Raw genomic sequence first — 16,183 nt, forward strand, 5'->3', positions numbered from 1 at the left:
TTTTAAAATAAATACTGAATTTTAAGTTTAAAGAAATCTAATTTTTGACAAATTTTGAGAATTTTAACGATTTAACCCCTTAATAAATTTTGAAAAAGACTCGCCTGCTTAGAGCGATACAAAATATATATGATTTATAGGGTCTTTCTCTCCGTTGCCAGCTTCTGACCAAAATAACAACAGCCTGCAATGATATAATAAATAATTTACTTCTTAAGACAATCTTTTAAGACGCTAAAGCTCTTATTTTTAATGTCTAGTTAGAGTTAACGTAAAGTTTTCAATTCTATCAAATTATGTATGGTATCAGTTTCGGGATTAAAACAATTTAAACACATTAAATAATGCATAATGCTCCATTTGTTGTATATAATCTTTATTTACTCGTAGCATGGGTCTTTAAAGAAAGAGTTAAAGAGTTATAATAATACTATTCTAGCAATAAATCCTAGTGCTAAATGGTCTATGAAAGTGTTGGGTGGGGAAGTGCGGAGTACACATGGAATATTTAGACTAATTGAACAAGAGTTATGATAAAGAACTACGCACAGCTTAGGCATAAACAAAGGGATAAACAATATCTTTACACATACACGAACATCTCCAGCGATAAGCACATACATATAGTAGATTTGTACAACGAGAATTGCTATATAGTTATTTACAGGACTTTAAAATTAAGTGCCAGATACTAATTAAGTGGCAGGTATTAACCTACTAACCCTGTTAAGCCCTTCCATTTCTATCCAATATAAAGTATTATTTCCGATTTAACTTGGATGAAAATGGTACAGCGACGAGGGCCCAAGGGAGACTAAGGTCTAAAGTCTTTTCAATGCGGTGATTCCAATGAAGGCTTCAAGGTAGGGTGCAGTGGGTGCGGAGGAGGGAGATCACATCAGGGAGCCGGTATCCACATGTCCAAATGCCCGGCCGTCTGTCCTTACGAGGTGGCCATCAGTTTCGCCGCCTGGATGACGTTGTGCTGGTGATGATAGCCGGCCAACTCGCTGGCCGCTCCGCCCGCCATGGCGGCTGACGAAGCTGCTCCTCCGAGTGCCCCAAAGGATCCGCCAAAGTAGCAGTTGTTCACGTAGTCATAGTTGGTGGCACTGGCCTCCGTCTTCACCCCGTAGGCGGCTGCCGCAGCGGCGGCGTGCAGATGATGATGCGCCGCCGCCGTTACATGGTGACTATGGGATCCACCTAGGTGATGGTGGTGCTGGTAATGCGGCGAGGGAGTGCCATTGCTCAGCGCCGGCGTCTCGGCACTATGCGAGGTGTAAGCCGATGCACTGCCTCCACCCGAGCTGCTGCCGGGCGTGTAGAGCTGCGCCCCGGTCGCTCCGTGGAGCTGTCGGGCACTCAGCTGCGACTGGCCGGAGGATGGGGTCATGCCATGTCCGTGCTGTTGGTGCTGCGCCTGCTGCTGCGTCGCCGCCTGTCCGTAGTGTGGAAAGCATTGCTGGTGTCCTCCCGCCTGCTGCTGCTGCTGGTGAACCGCCTGTTGTTGCTGTTGCTGGTGCCCCGACTGCTGCTGTTGGGAATGGTGCTGGCCAAGCAGGCTGGAAGCGCCGGAGCTACTTTTCAGATCCGTGTGTAGCTTGCCGAGGCCGTGACGCTCTAAACTTAGAGATGGCTTGAGATCTGCTTAGGAAAGAAAAGTATTGATTAGGGACTTTATTCACCAGGACAGGGAGATCTGTACCACTTACCGTGCTCTTCCTTGCACTCCTTGATGGATTCCAGGGTGGAGCTTGATCCCGAGCCCGTTCCCGCTCCTGTCGCCGAGCCACTGCCCGTCTTCTTGGGCTTCCGCTTCCGCGTTTGGATGCCATCTTTGCGCATGGCTAGTGGTCTGTTGACCCCGTGCAGCTTGTAGTACAGCCCGCAGGCATTGCACACCGGCTCGCCGTCGTTATTTCGTCTCCAGAGGGTGGTGGTGCGGGTGCCGCAGTTGGTGCAGCTCAGGCCCAGTCTCCTGGTGGCAGTCTGGAGGAGGAGGTCTTAGATTAGAAACGGAAACTGAAGCTATTTTTGGGGGTTGTACTCACTGCACTCACCAGGCGCTTGCTGGGCTTGATCAGCGGCCGGTTCATCCCGTTCATCTTGTGGTACAGACCGCAGGCGTTGCACAGGTAGTGCCCGGTGCCATCCCGACGCCACAGGGGTGTTGATATGGCGCCGCAGTTGACGCACTCCCGTCCCTCGCCGAACTGGAAGTCCATGGCGCTCTCGTAGGGCGAAGAGCGCTGGAAGCCCGTAGGGTCATAGGCGCTACGCCAGGTGCCCATCATCACGTTCTGCGTGTAGAACTGCGCCGGCAGCTGGGCATGCGCCGATCCAAAGGTGTCCGTCGTCCAGGCATTCGGTGCCGCCGCAGCGCCACCAAAGTGGGCAGCCACATGGTTGTACTGGCGGTTGGAGGGCACATACACTGGAGCGTTCACGGCCTGCTGGTGGTGGTAGCCCGACACTCCGACTCCGACGCCAGCGCTGGCAGCGCTCCCGGCGGCCGCGAGATCCGTGTACGCCGCTACGGCGCTGCTGTGATACATCTTTGCGGCGGCAGCAGCGGAGACAGAAGCCGAGGCGGAGGCTGAAGCAGAGGCAACCTGATGGTCACCGCTGAATTGGGGATAGTCGCGCGTTGATAGCTGATCCGAAGTAGACTGGGAAAAGGAGAAGAAGGTTACCAATAAGTTTGTTGTTACAATATGTAAATAATGGTATAAAGCAGGGGATTTTTCCTGTACTCAGCTCCCATCTCTAGCGCATCTCCTCTTCCCATTCCCATTTCCCTATCTCTCCTTCGGCTGCTGCCATTGGATGATGTGGCTGTTGGGCAACTCCCCTCATCTGGCAGCCATTTTCGTTTCACTTCTGGCTGCAGCTCCTGCCTCTTCCCTGCACCGTGGCCTCTTCCCCCCTTCCCTAGTTTCTCCGGGAAGAGAACCAGTTTTCCCAGGCTGCGCCCTTTCGGTCAACAGATCGACTTAATGGCGCTCTCTGCGTCTTGAGCTGCTCAGAGATATTCGTGAGTCTGTGCATCTGTATCTCTCGGTCCACAGCCCACTTATCTGGTGCGTAGGCACTTGGATCTCTGCAAGGGGAACCAAACGGAGGCAGGAGAAGGAACAGGAGGAGGCGGAATCGTAACCATAAAGTGTCGTTTGCGGGCACTTGGTACTCATACAGACATTATTAATTGGGGAAGTACGTGAATACGTTTCCATGGAGGAGAGATAAAGGTAGCCGGTTCAAAAGGATGTTATAATTGAGTGGAATTTAATGGAGGCCTTTTAATTGGCGATTATTAGAGTTAGAGTTAGAGAGTTGGAGTTAGAGAATATTAAAGAAATTCTTAAGGAATTTTAAATAATAATTTTTTAAAGGTTTATAATGGTTGATCTTATGCAGTTGGTTCACCTGTTGATTTCAGCTTATTTTAAAATTAACAAAAAATTATTCTTTTGCCATCTTTCAATTAGCATCTTTACTATTTTTCCCATTTTCCATACTCTGCTTTGTATTCCATAAAACGTTTTCATTGTTCATTCAACATTTTTGCACCAAATGAGGGAAAATGCTTCAAGTGGCTTTGATCGCTTCTCCCCACTACCCTCCATATATTTATTCTGATTCCATTTTTTTATTCGTATTTCTTGAAAAGTTCAACAGCCAAAGAAGCAAAAACAAGAACAAAAAAAACCTAAACCCGACAGCGATCATCGAAATCTGTGCTTCACATCGGTTTCAATTAAGGCGCCAATTGCATATTTTTATTTATGCGGATATTTTCGAATATATTTTCAAATTGCCTTTACAGTTGAGCACAAAGTAAAAAAAAACAAGAAAGGAAGCTAACTTCGGCACGCCGAAGTTTGTATACCCTTGCAGATTGGTTTTGATGTTTATATTATAGATTTAAATGCTGAAAACACACACAAAACAGAGTTTCATTACATTTTACCTATACTTATTATGTTTACAGTTTGACAGTTACAGTTTTACATTCCCAGCTTTATATTTTCTCTACATTTACCGATCGTTTATATGGCAGCTATATGATATAGTTGTCCGATTTTCATAAAATTTTTACCAAAATTCTGAAATAATAAAAAAAGCTTATATCTAAAAGTAGATAAGAATATGTTGAAAAAAAACGAAGTTATAATTTTTTTCCTATTAATTTCCCGATCGTTCCTATGGCAGCTATAAGATATAGTCGTCCGATTTTCATAAAATTTTTACCAAAATTCTGAAATGATATAAAATGGCTATGTCTCAAAAATTATGCAAAAATATTGAAAAACAGCCAAGATATAATTTTTTTCTAAAAATTTATCGAACATTTGTATGGGAGCTATATGATATAGTCGTCCGATCCGGCCCGTTCCGACATATATAGCAGTGAGAGTATATAGAAGACTATATGCAAAGTTTCATTCAGATAGCTTTAAAACTGAGGGACTAGTTTGCGTAGAAACGGACAGACGGACGGACGGACGGACAGACGGACGGACAGACGGACAGACGGACAGACGGACATGGCTAGATCGACTCGGCTGTTGATGCTGATCAAGAATATATATACTTTATAGGGTCGGAAACGTCTCCTTCACTGCGTTGCAAACTTCTGACTGAAATTATAATACCCTGCAAGGGTATAAAAAGAGGGAAAACATTTGACGTCTTTATCTTATCCCACAAATTTAATGCGATGATGTATGAAATTTTTAATTTTTCTGCCTTCCCTCCCTTGGGTTTGCCCCAAGGGAGCCTCGAATAAATTTCATTTGTAACCAGATGGCCACTTAAGGGGCGGGGGATCAGGAATGGAAATGTTTGGGCAGCATTTATGAAATAAAAAGTTTTTAATTTGCAGTTCAGCGTAATCGAATGTAGCTAAGTTGTCGGACAGGAAATAAAGGCAAAGTTATTGATCGGCGGATTAAAAAGCCGCCGGCAATTCAAGACAAGCTAAATGAATGTTAAATGAAGTCATAGTTAAGTAAAATAATACTAATAAATAAGGATTGTAGCGATTTTTTAATATTATTATATTATATTTTTATGTTGTAATTATTTTTTATATTTGAAATAATTAAAAATAATTGGTCTTTGAAGTATAGATAGTGTGTAGATATTAGTAAAGTTACATTATAAGTAAGCAACGTATTAAATTCTTTGCTATATTTATGAATGATTTATGAGTTAATTACTTTTAAAAAATCGTAAGCAAAGTATTTTTAAAAGTAAAGCAATGTCAATAAAATCCAGAATATTTTTAAAGACATTAAATTGGATTACGTCAAAAATTTTGACTCAAAATTAAGTGATGGCTTTTCACTTTATTTGGTTACACAAATATAAATTTAATGAATTATTAAGTATTTTTAATAATGCGAAGCTAAACAAAGGCCTAAAAATAAAGCAAAATTCGAAAGGGCACTAAATTATGAGATATTAAGCAGATTGATTGAGTGCAACGTGACGTATGAGCAATAATATTTAAGACTCAACACGCTGCTGTCAAAACAAATTAATTGGGCAAGGGGCAGGGCGGAAGGGGTAAGTGCAGATCATTGCAACAATTTCGGCTGCAATTCCCCAAATTCCAGCGGGGCATGCGAGCGAAAGGGACAGAAAGCCAGGCGGCGGAGCAGACCCAAGAAATCAAAGGGTTGAGCTGACCACGCGTGCATAATGATGTCGCTCCCCTTAGAAGATCACTCGATCAAAGAGAGCGCAGAGCTGGATTTGAACTGGGAGTCGGAGTCGGAGGCAAAGAGCGAGATCAAAGGAGGCGGCGACCACACGAAAAATTGTCAACGAGCTGCAGGAAAGGATGAGAGTTTCAGAGGGATCGGATCTGGCCGAGAGGGCGCTTTGGCGCTTATTAAAAAGCGATCAGCCAAAAAGGGACAAGCCGGCCGAAAAGAAGAGGTCCACGGAGAGGCGAGGAATCGAAATAAACAGCAATAAAAAATCAATTTCACATAAGTGGAGGGCAGAGGATAGCGATACCTGCATATACGTTAATAATTTGTCACCGCAAGCGAAGGAACAAAAACAAACAGAGAAAACCACTTGAGCGGGAACGGCCGAGCAGGATGGAGCCGGAGAACAGGGATCTGGCGGAGCAGGGGATAAGTGGTGGTCGAGGATGAGCGGCGCTTTGAGTGTTTCTCTCTTCTTTCCTTTCCCACTTCCCGCGGCCTGGCGCTCCACCGTCAAGTGGAGGATCCTGTTTTCCCTTGCTTCATAACTCCGTCGCCGTCGCTTCAGTGTCCTCTCCACTCGAGGCCACTTGACTCATTCATTCATTGATCTCCGCCAGACTGAGCTCTCTCTCTCTAGGCGGTTTCTCTGTGGTTATGATTTTCCGCTTGGATTTGGTTTTTCCTTAATCCTAAGTCGGAACCATTTAAGTTTTGCCGCCTGTCAAGGCTCATTTAATAACCATCCAATCGGAGAGAAAAATCCTTTTACTACAACTAATGGATGCATTGATATTATGGCTTAAAGATTAAAGTGTAAGATGTGCAACTTGTTAATTGAATTAAGGAGATCGGGGGGATAAAAAGCGATTAGATTATGTTCTTGTAATTTGTATCTTGTATTTGTATGGAAAACAAAGTAGAATTAAAAAATTAGACCGAAAAAGAGAGAATTGGAACTTATTTGTAAATATTTATATTTTTTAAATTGAAAGGGAAATATTTTATAGCATTAAGTTTTAGATAAATATGAAAATATATTGAAAAAAGCGTCTGCTAATAATAATTTAAAAATGTCTTTGGCTCCCATTTCTTATTTCTAATTTGTCACTTTAATATTCCTAGAGGAACTCCCCAATTAAATATTAATCACCATCGTAAAATACTATTTCCTCTATGATTTAAGATCTGGAATTCTAAAGCTCGTTTCTCTACTAAAAACAGAAGAAGCCAAGCTTCTTTTCGGCGATATTATTACAGGAAACGAGAACAATGAATCGAGATAAAAACGTGAGTTAAACTTACATCGCCATCACTCAGTAGGATGCCCATGATTTATGACCAAATAATTCGCGATTTGCGGCTCGTTTTAGAATGATTAATGGACCACGCACGCAGCTCAGTTCAAGTTGAGGTTGAAGCTGATTCCAATTCGGATTCGGATCCAATCTGGATATATATTATGAAGTTCGATTTCGCCGCTGCGGCTATGGTTAATTGATATTGACGGTGTCGTTGCCAGTGGGAAGTGTAAATAAATAAACGAGCGTATCACAAATGCATTCAGATTAATTGCAACAAATTTAAAAATGTTTTATTGCACGTTGGCACGAAGTTTGTTTATTATTTATATGGCATTTTATGGGCCTTGTTGTAAGACGTTTGATTAATGCGGCCTATAAAGCGATAAATTTCGTTTTAATCCATTTACGAGCACTCAAACGATTCCGCGATGCCTCTGTTTTTCTGTTTCTTTTTTTTTTTTATTTATTATTTCGAGAGCGAGAGCCCAGCGAACCGACTTCCTTGAGGTGAACAAACAAACTAAAAAACGCCTCAAAGTAAACAAAAACTTAATCCCAAATATCCAGATCCAGATCCAGTTCCCGGCAGCGACAGCGACTGCGACTGCGACGGCGGCAGAGGCAAGAAGTCGGCGACAACAACACAGAAAGTCAATTTCATCAATGGGCAGCCCGTCGTCTCGCGTCTCGCTTCCCCTTGAGCGCTCTTCGCCAGCGGAAGAGAGATGCACTCACAGCTGACAGGTAAAAATTTGTAGGTGCATCTCAAGACCCGACCCTTGCAGCGACGTCGGCAGCGGCGCTGAGTCAAAAATTAGTCAATTTCATGTAAGTCTTGAGAAATGATCTCGGCACACACTTGAGCCGGGGGAAATCGAGGCAGGTCCGCACTTGAACGGTAGGCACTCTGCCACTCCACTCCACTCTAATCCGCTTTTCCAGACCCCGAACCCGTACCCGTACTTGAATCCGATCTCTGTCCCCTGATCCCTTGACAAACAGAGTCCAAGGCGAGATATTGTGGGCACCGAAGGCCCTGCCCATTGTCAGCAGCTCATTAAATCGGCTCTGCGACGGGCGTGTGTCTGTCCCCGAGCAAGGATCGCAGGATCTCGACAGGCTCGATTAATTGATCGCTCATCCCTAGAGCAAGTGTGCGTGGGTCTGTGTTTATATAGTTCCTAATGACCAGCGATTAATTCGGATGACTCAAATTGCAATTACGTGTCTAGGAGTATTACCCATAATTCAAGCGAAGGAATGTTGAGATGCTCTAAGGGACACATAATAGGCCAAATTCTTATAAAGGGGAATGTAAATAGACAGAAGTAGGAGTTTACTGAGTAAAGGATTCCATTGATTACCTTTGATTTTTTCTTAGATTTGATTTTTGAATGAATGTTTATAAGTTATTTTAGAAAACTATTGTAATGTTAATTTTAATAAGCCTAAACCTATTAGATTTCCTATTTCTGATCCTTTTTCCTAATGTTACCCTAATTAAACCAAACCAAAACAAAGCTAATTTCAAACCTAACTCGACCACAAATCACTCCCCGACCAACCGTAGAGACCCCGGGAGACATCATTAATCAAGCAATTTGCCTTAGTTTCTGGCAATCTGGCGAAACAAGAAAAAGGTTCTGAATTCGCTCCATTAAAATGCAAAAAGGCAGAGCTGGAAACAAAGGCAGAGGGCGACGAAAGTCAGTCACAGAGCCAGCCCAAGGTGAGGTACGAAAGATGTCAAAACAGAAACCGCAAGGAGGACGAGTTGAGGAGCTGGGACGGGGCAGACATGCGCATATTTCAATCCGCGCTGACACATCCTGCTGCGCTAATGGACCTTAATTTGTGAACAGCTTTATATATCATGCGCCAGACCGTTAATGTGATCATCCACACGATCTCTTGGCGACCCGGCGTTGAAGGCGGAGCTGGCGATAAAGTTTTATGGAGCTTATCGGGCGAATGCGCGGAATGGAATGGAACTGGCACGCGCTTTCCTGGAAATGGAAAAGCAGCCAGGAGAAAGAAGAAATGCTGCGGCGAGAGTGGAGTGTATACATATAGTGGAGGAGTGCAGGCCCATTGAGCCACCGATAACGTGCAGACAAATGATAATTGCCCTGGCTCCATTCTAATCCTGTCCCGGGCCCAAGGAACCCTTCTTGAGGTCGGGAAAATGTCAACCGAATTTTCAAAGTGGCGTCACCGCGGCCTAACCCCTTTCCCCGGCTTTCTCCAAGTGGGAACCCCGATGAAGTCTTACTTGGGATGCATTGCATCGCGATGATCACAGTTTCCATTGATCGTCATCGGCTGTCCCCCTCTGTCCCGCTATGTGGTTCTCCAGCTCGGCAAAGATGAAAGCGATCTTTATTGGTTTTTGTAGTGATTTTAAGTGGATTTGTGGTTCGATTCTTAATGCCCAAGTGCGCCAGCCCAGCCCCAGAATCGGATTCAGACCCAACCTCCGCTTCTCCGTCCCTCTTGCTTCTTGTGGCTGCGATGTCTCCGCGGTTATATCGCTTTTATTCAAATTTGTATGTTTATTTCTTTCTTTATGCGTAATTATGAGAATCTTCCAGCTGTCGTCCGCCAGACGAAGACATACTTGGCCCACGGCGGCCCTTGAGTGTTTTAGGCAGTTTGGGGCTTGTAATTATGGACTTTGGTTCATTTTTAATGTCGCAAACGCATCTAGCCGAGGGAAGGGGAGTGGAAAGGGGTTCCTTGATGGCATTTCCACAGCCGGTTGGAAAAGGAAATGTTTGTGTTTTTTTTTATTAGAAGGTAAGCGAAGATCTTCAGTGAAGAGAACACAATTTGCTTACGTGTAAAGCTAGTTATTCCACATTACATTCATAATTTCAAGTATAAAATAATATGGTTGTGAAGGCTTAACTTAGTTTTTAGTATCTTCAAGTAATATAGCTGATTGCAAATGGAAATTACTTAAATAAATGCCCCCGAAAACAAGAGACCTTTTGGTTTGGGTTTTTTCTTGCGACACAAAAGTCCCGATCTGCATGCCTTATCGCACTGCCATTAGGGGCTCTTTCGAGCGGCGACAACCGCGGCAATTACTCATCAAAGCTACTTCCCGAGCTCCACTTTCCAGTACCCACTTGGCACAGCCCGCACTCAATTCAAGGAGGCACTTGACATGGCAACCAAAACGCAATTGAAGTGCGACGGCTACTTACAAATTCCTCGGTGAAAATGCGGAGAACCGGCGAAGAACTCAATTTCAATGCGGATAGATAAGCGAGCAAAGGCAAAAGTCCCCCGCTCCGATGATGATTGTTCCAATCGCTGATTTTGAGTGTGTGTCAGTCTATAAACATCGCCTCTCATAGAGGCGCACTCTGAAGGCAGTGCCTCTTATCGGTTGCCTTTAGCAGGGAACTGATGGCGGAAATGGTGACTTATTGCAACTTTTTTTTGTTGCTATTAAGCTGATAATATTCCATTTGTGTGTGCATTTTGTTTTATAATTAATTACTAGCCCGATATGCCTATCTATGCTCGCGGGGCGCACTTTTATGCTGGCTTTTTTCGGTTCGGGGCGTGTGAATAACGAAAGACTCAAGCGACGAACTCGATTCGGGTGTCCTTACAGCCGAGCATTGATGGCGTCTAAATTAAGCTCTGCTCTGGCTATTTGATCTCTACCGATACCAGAGAGGTGTCCCCCTATCTGTACACTGAACAAAAAGAGGCACGTAATGGAGTTTTAGAGGACTATTTCAGTTTAAATGTGGTAATCTGCACAATGAGAGAGGAAAAAGGCGAGGCACGACATTCATATTTTCGGATAATAAATAAATAAATAAATAACCTTATTAATCAATATTAAAGATAAATACAAAAGATATAGGATTATAGAAGGTTATATTTTTTTGTTAACTCCAAACCCTCTTGGGATTGGCCTGATTTTCATCCTAATCGGTTTTGAATCTATCTTTTCTCTCTGTGCACATTCCCATTATCATGGACTCGGCTGTTGGCTCTCTTCTCGCCGCTAGTGGCAGTGACAAGTTTTCGGCACGCGGGCAGACATATTCCGGGGGAATGTGCCTCGAATGCGCCGCGAATGTGTCTCGATGGTGCCCCCATCCGTCCGTCGGCCCCTGACCAAAGCTCTTAAGTGTCTTGGCGTCGGCGCGGCTTATGTCTTCTGTTCTCCCCCTTCCCTCTTGGTGACATTTACATTTGTGAGATCAGAGAGAAGCAGAGAATCAGAGAGAAACACAGAGAAAAAGAGGGAGAGAGAGGGATATGCATATATAGAGAGCCGGTGGAATTAATTGCTGTGGAAAAATCAAGATTTAATCGGCGCTCTTGACTGTGAAAAGATGTCGCCTAATTTTCCCCAGTCTATAATTAATTAATTATGGCCACCTAAATGTCTGAGCTGGAAAATGGGCAACGGGGACTTTTCGAAAGTTTTTTTATTAGCCTTTGGCGCCGCCCGAGGCTGAGACTGAACTTTAAGCCTGAGAAACAATGAGATAAGGTTCAACTGCTCCCGGAATCGAAATCAGTTTTCCCTTTAACAGAACCGTACAGTTAACGAGCTATCGTTGGGGTCTCTGAAGCCCAGCTTCCTCTAAGACTCAACGATAAGTTCGGAGATTATACCTCCTCCACGAAGGTTCCACATGGCCTCGTTTCGATAAGTCCGTTCTGATACCGATGTCGCCGGGAATAAGGCAACCTTATCGCAGTAGACTCGTTGTATCCAGGCCAAAAATTATACTATATTTAATTGTATGGAATTATGATTGCGTCTCTGGCAAACCACTTACTGGATCTGGGGTTGGAATGCTGATTTGATTAAATCAAATCTGTTTTTAGAAACAATGTGTTGTGAAATCAACAATGTTTAGCAATTACTCACTTCGTTTGGTATGATTAAATATGAATATTACTAAAATATTTCTATATTTTCATATATTCTTGATAAGTTTCTCTTTAGTTTAAATTGATTGCCTCCAAAATATGGCACTTCTCCTCCTCTAACACAGCTAAAAAAGGTCGAATAACCCACACAGCAAGCAACTCAGACTGCTGACGCCAAGACGACGGCTACCGAGAAGTGATAGGACCTCGCCAGGATCTTGCCTATCTGCTGTATCCTGATCCCTGGCTAACACGCAATTAGCCGCCGTCTCGCAAGGCACGGCAGGACTTCCCTTAGCTGGGTCAATGGGTCTCCAGCACTTCCTATTGGGCCCCGCTTCTGGCCTTTTGTTGACCTGCTCGATGCAAAGTGCTGCCAGGGACATTTATCATGGCCTGCCAGTTGTTTCTGCCGCCGGAGCACTTTCCACTTGCGTGCCAGCTCTACCTGAATGTGGACATGGTTATGGATATGGACATGGCTACGGGCCTAGCTCGGCTCGGCTTGAGTTTGGGTTTGTGCTGTGTAGGCTGGTGGTCAGCTTGGCGAGCCAGTGTTAAAATTGCATAATTAGGCTGGCTTGTTGAAGTTTGCATTTTCAACCAAGTGTGTCTGGGGGTTGTTCGAGCAGAGTTGCCAGGCTGCTTCGAAAAATGATTTCCAAGAATGTGAAGTATGTGAGAGTCATAAAAATAGTAATTTACAACTTAAAATAAAAATATATATATTTCATTTACTAAATATTTATAGCAAGTGTGAAAATTGATGAGATTTGATTCCGAAATAAATATATAACAACAGCTTTTGTACAATTTTTAGAATATTTCTTCTAAGACTGTTTAAATATATTGAAAACCTGAAAACCCTAGCCATTCGATGACCTTTCCTTTGGCCTCGCTTACGATTTGAGTTAAGATTTATGATGCAATTGCCCGAAAGATTCTCTTGGCCCGAAACTGGGAGACAAAGTCAGAGCCATTTAACTAGTTTTGTTTTGCCTTCTCCCTGATGTTTGAAGCCAATTTCAGTTTTATGGCATTTGCTGGCCTCATAAAAGTGTCATAAATTAAAGGGCGCTTAAACACGCACACACTCTCGTCGTCTCGAAGCCGGGATCATGTAACCTGTGCCACTGGTCACACGCAGCGCTTTTGACTCATGACCTCCTCCGAGGACGGCCAAAGGAAGGGCACAGCATAGGCCGGGCCTCCGGCTCACCTTTGGCCTGCTTTTATGGGCCCTGCGGACCCGCCTTTACTGTTTTCCAGCTAATGATTTTATAGCCCGTTTTTGCAATATTTCCCTGCACTCGACGAGAATCTGCCGTCATGTTGTGTCATTGTCAACACGGTCATGGGCCGAGTCCTGCGTCCCCGGGATTCTATTCTCTGGCCATTCCGGCGTCTGGTTCGCCCATTGAGCCGTGCCCATTCCGCTGTTGTTGTCCTCTTAGTGGTGGCGCCAGCAGTTAATTGCTATATGGACTGGCACTTGTCCCGTTCCAAGTACCTAGATCGATAGATTTGGGAGTGAAAGTGCTTCGAAAGGGTTGCGAGGACACTGGGAAAGCGATGCTAATTGGCTGAAAATGCCTGTAGATCAAGGTTATGGAAAGGGATGCGAATTCTGTGGAGATCCAAGGCTCTAATAAATATTGTGTACAACCGGGGGTATATTTTTGTAGTTCAAGGACTTTGACATTTTAAATATTTAATAGTATTAGTAATTCTTAGCTAGTTTCTCCACTTCAAAATTTACAACTAAGGCTACCTCTTCTGGTTAGAAAGCGATAAGAGCAGTTTAAACTCCAGATTGAGTCACTTTACGTTCCCTAATTGTTTTGGAATATTCGTAGCCCTAGAGCTTCAAGTCGGTTCTACTTCCCTCATTGTTATGAAGTGTCTATAATTTATGTGCATTACCAAGGAGTTTTGGCCATGTCAGGAGCTGAGACGAGACCCTAATGAATAGTGATACGAGCTAATGTTAATGTTAATTCGAATGTTAATGGCCAGCGAGTGTAGCTCCGCGGTCTTTTGTTGGTGGGGCTGCTCGAGTTGGCAATTTATGTATCTCCAATGCAATTGTGCGAGTAATTATGCCGACTACTGCGAGTGCGAGTGTTGAAGAGTGCTTGAAACAAGTTTAGTTTTCAACTGTTTTCCACTGCCTTCATCAATTACGGACGGCGAAGCGAAAGCTTGAGAGATTTTTGACACTTGGTCTTTCAACGGGCAGCTAATTGAAAACAAAACTGCGCTCATGTCAACTGCCAATGGACGCCAAGTTCATATCAAGCCAAATGGATATGCGCTGCCTTTCCTTTATATTCTGTGACAGCTCAAAAGTTGACCACAAATTTATGGCTTTTCTTGCTATATTTTACGGCAGTTAATGCCTGAATATAAAACTCAAGCGCATAAATTACAATTCAATTAAATTATTGAACAATACAACAATAATAATAAAGGCCATAAAACGCGATATACGCTCAGCCGCTAATGGCATAATCGAGAATCGAAAAATGATTTAGTTGCCAAAATGTTTTGTTGGCCGAATTTACGACCCTTTCGCCCTCTTGGCTTCTGTGTATCGGCAAATGCATCTGAAAGATAGCCTGGCGATAGCAGAGATCAAACGCAAACGAGTTTATTTAGTTAGATCAGTATCTTAACGCGATGTCTAACATACTAACATGTTTAACATTAGTTTGATGCTAATTTCATTGTTGATCCATAAAGATTGTGTTGTGGCTGAGCTTAAGCTTAGCTAATTGATACCACAGATCATACTGTTTATGTCTAATTTACGCTGCAACTGTTCTCACACAATGTTGCAATTTTGCAATCGCCGGAATCGATCATAGAATGGCATCTAACAGCGATCTAATGAGTGTTTTGCCACTGGAGTTGAGAACCAGTTTGGAATCTTTTATAGAACACTATTGGAATGCATGAAAAATAAAGAAGAAAAACCTAAAGCAAAGTTATTTAGATAATTTTTTAAAGAAAATGCAGGACTTCCTAAGGTAGTACTATAACTTTTGCACAACTAAATAATCAAATGTATTTTATCGCAGTGCAAAATACCTGAATCAATCCATTTTAAATATTTAGTACAACTTTTTGAAGAAAAATAAATAAATAAATATTTATGGTCTCTTCCATCCTATAATTAATACATACTAAACATTTAATTGGCGAGATAAGCTCACAAACCCCAAAAAAAAAAGCTTTGCAAATAAAATTCAACTCACTTGATTCGGGATTGACAGCGGGTAAATGTATCTTTCCGTCCAGATCTCCAATTGCTTTGTTTGATGTATGCTAATGAGGATTCGTATGCCAATTGGCAGTTATGGCACCTAATGGCCTTTTTGTTGGACACTTAAACAGAAATGTAAACTGCTTTTAAATCGCATTTATTGTTTCCACAACAGCGGCGATCGTTTTGTGAGTTTTTGTGTTTTGTGTGAGCTTTGATTTGATTTTGAATGGTTGTGTTTCATACAAAAGCACCACAAATCACACGCGATTCACAGGTTCACAGAGGCAGCTGATATCTGATGGATATATATTAGCATGAAGATGCCAAAATATTCACTCACAAATGCAGATACACTCGCGCACTATTAAAGACGGCAAACCCGTTTAATTAATCAAAATGCGGCCATTAGACTTGTTAGTTTTCCAGTTTCGATTGATATTTATTATTATTTTTTATAGATCTAAATAGGATCTCACTGTTTATTTTGCTTTTTGGCGACGGCAATTCGCGTTTCGCTCGCTTCATTCGCTGCGTTTCGCGTTTCGCGCATAAACGTTCGAAGTCCAACTGAAGCCAAGGAATTTCGACTGCGGCTCCTTGTCCCTGTTGTAGGGTTCTGATTGGAATGGGGAAGCGCTCACACGAACACACACACGCGCACGCAGGCACACAAGATGGAGTGAGCGAGCGTTCTTTTTGGGCTTCCGGTTGGACGTGAGCTAAGAGAGCGACTGACTGACTATCGAGGCGACTGCTCGCGTTCTCTCTCGCGGGCAAACAAACGGGTTCCGCGCGCACACACGCACACATGCTATCGCTGTAAAAGTGGGTGTTGCCTTGACGTCGCTCTCTCTCTCTCTCCCACGCTATCAGTATCGCTACCTCTCTCTCGCACTCGCTGGCTTTCGTAATCGAAATGTGGCCATATTAAAGTTTGCTTGATTTGCCGTTTAGATATTGGTGTGTGTCCGTGTGAGCGA

The 16,183-nt window shown here is 43.3% G+C and overlaps 1 protein-coding gene across 3 annotated transcripts; it reads right to left on the reverse strand.

Annotated features, from left to right (window-relative positions):
- Positions 1–404: 404 nt before the first annotated feature.
- Positions 405–15,863, reverse strand: pnr (pannier). Of its 3 annotated transcripts, none has more exons than XM_017176325.2 (4): positions 15,193–15,863; positions 2,055–2,672; positions 1,716–1,992; positions 405–1,647 (listed from the first exon to the last, which is right to left on the reverse strand). In XM_017176325.2, exons 2-4 carry the CDS (start codon positions 2,556–2,558, stop codon positions 944–946), a joined length of 1,485 nt encoding a protein of 494 aa, XP_017031814.1. In that variant the 5' UTR covers positions 2,559–2,672; positions 15,193–15,863; the 3' UTR covers positions 405–943. The 3 variants fall into 3 exon arrangements, with proteins under 3 accessions (XP_017031814.1, XP_017031813.1, XP_017031812.1); XM_017176324.3 differs by lacking the exon at positions 15,193–15,863 and adding an exon at positions 7,029–7,081 and having other exon boundaries at positions 2,064–2,672; XM_017176323.3 differs by lacking the exon at positions 15,193–15,863 and adding an exon at positions 7,029–7,081.
- Between the last annotated feature and the right edge of the window lie 320 nt (positions 15,864–16,183).

This window comes from Drosophila kikkawai, chromosome 3R (genome assembly GCF_030179895.1).
Source record: "Drosophila kikkawai strain 14028-0561.14 chromosome 3R, DkikHiC1v2, whole genome shotgun sequence".
NCBI lineage: Eukaryota > Metazoa > Arthropoda > Insecta > Diptera > Drosophilidae > Drosophila > Drosophila kikkawai.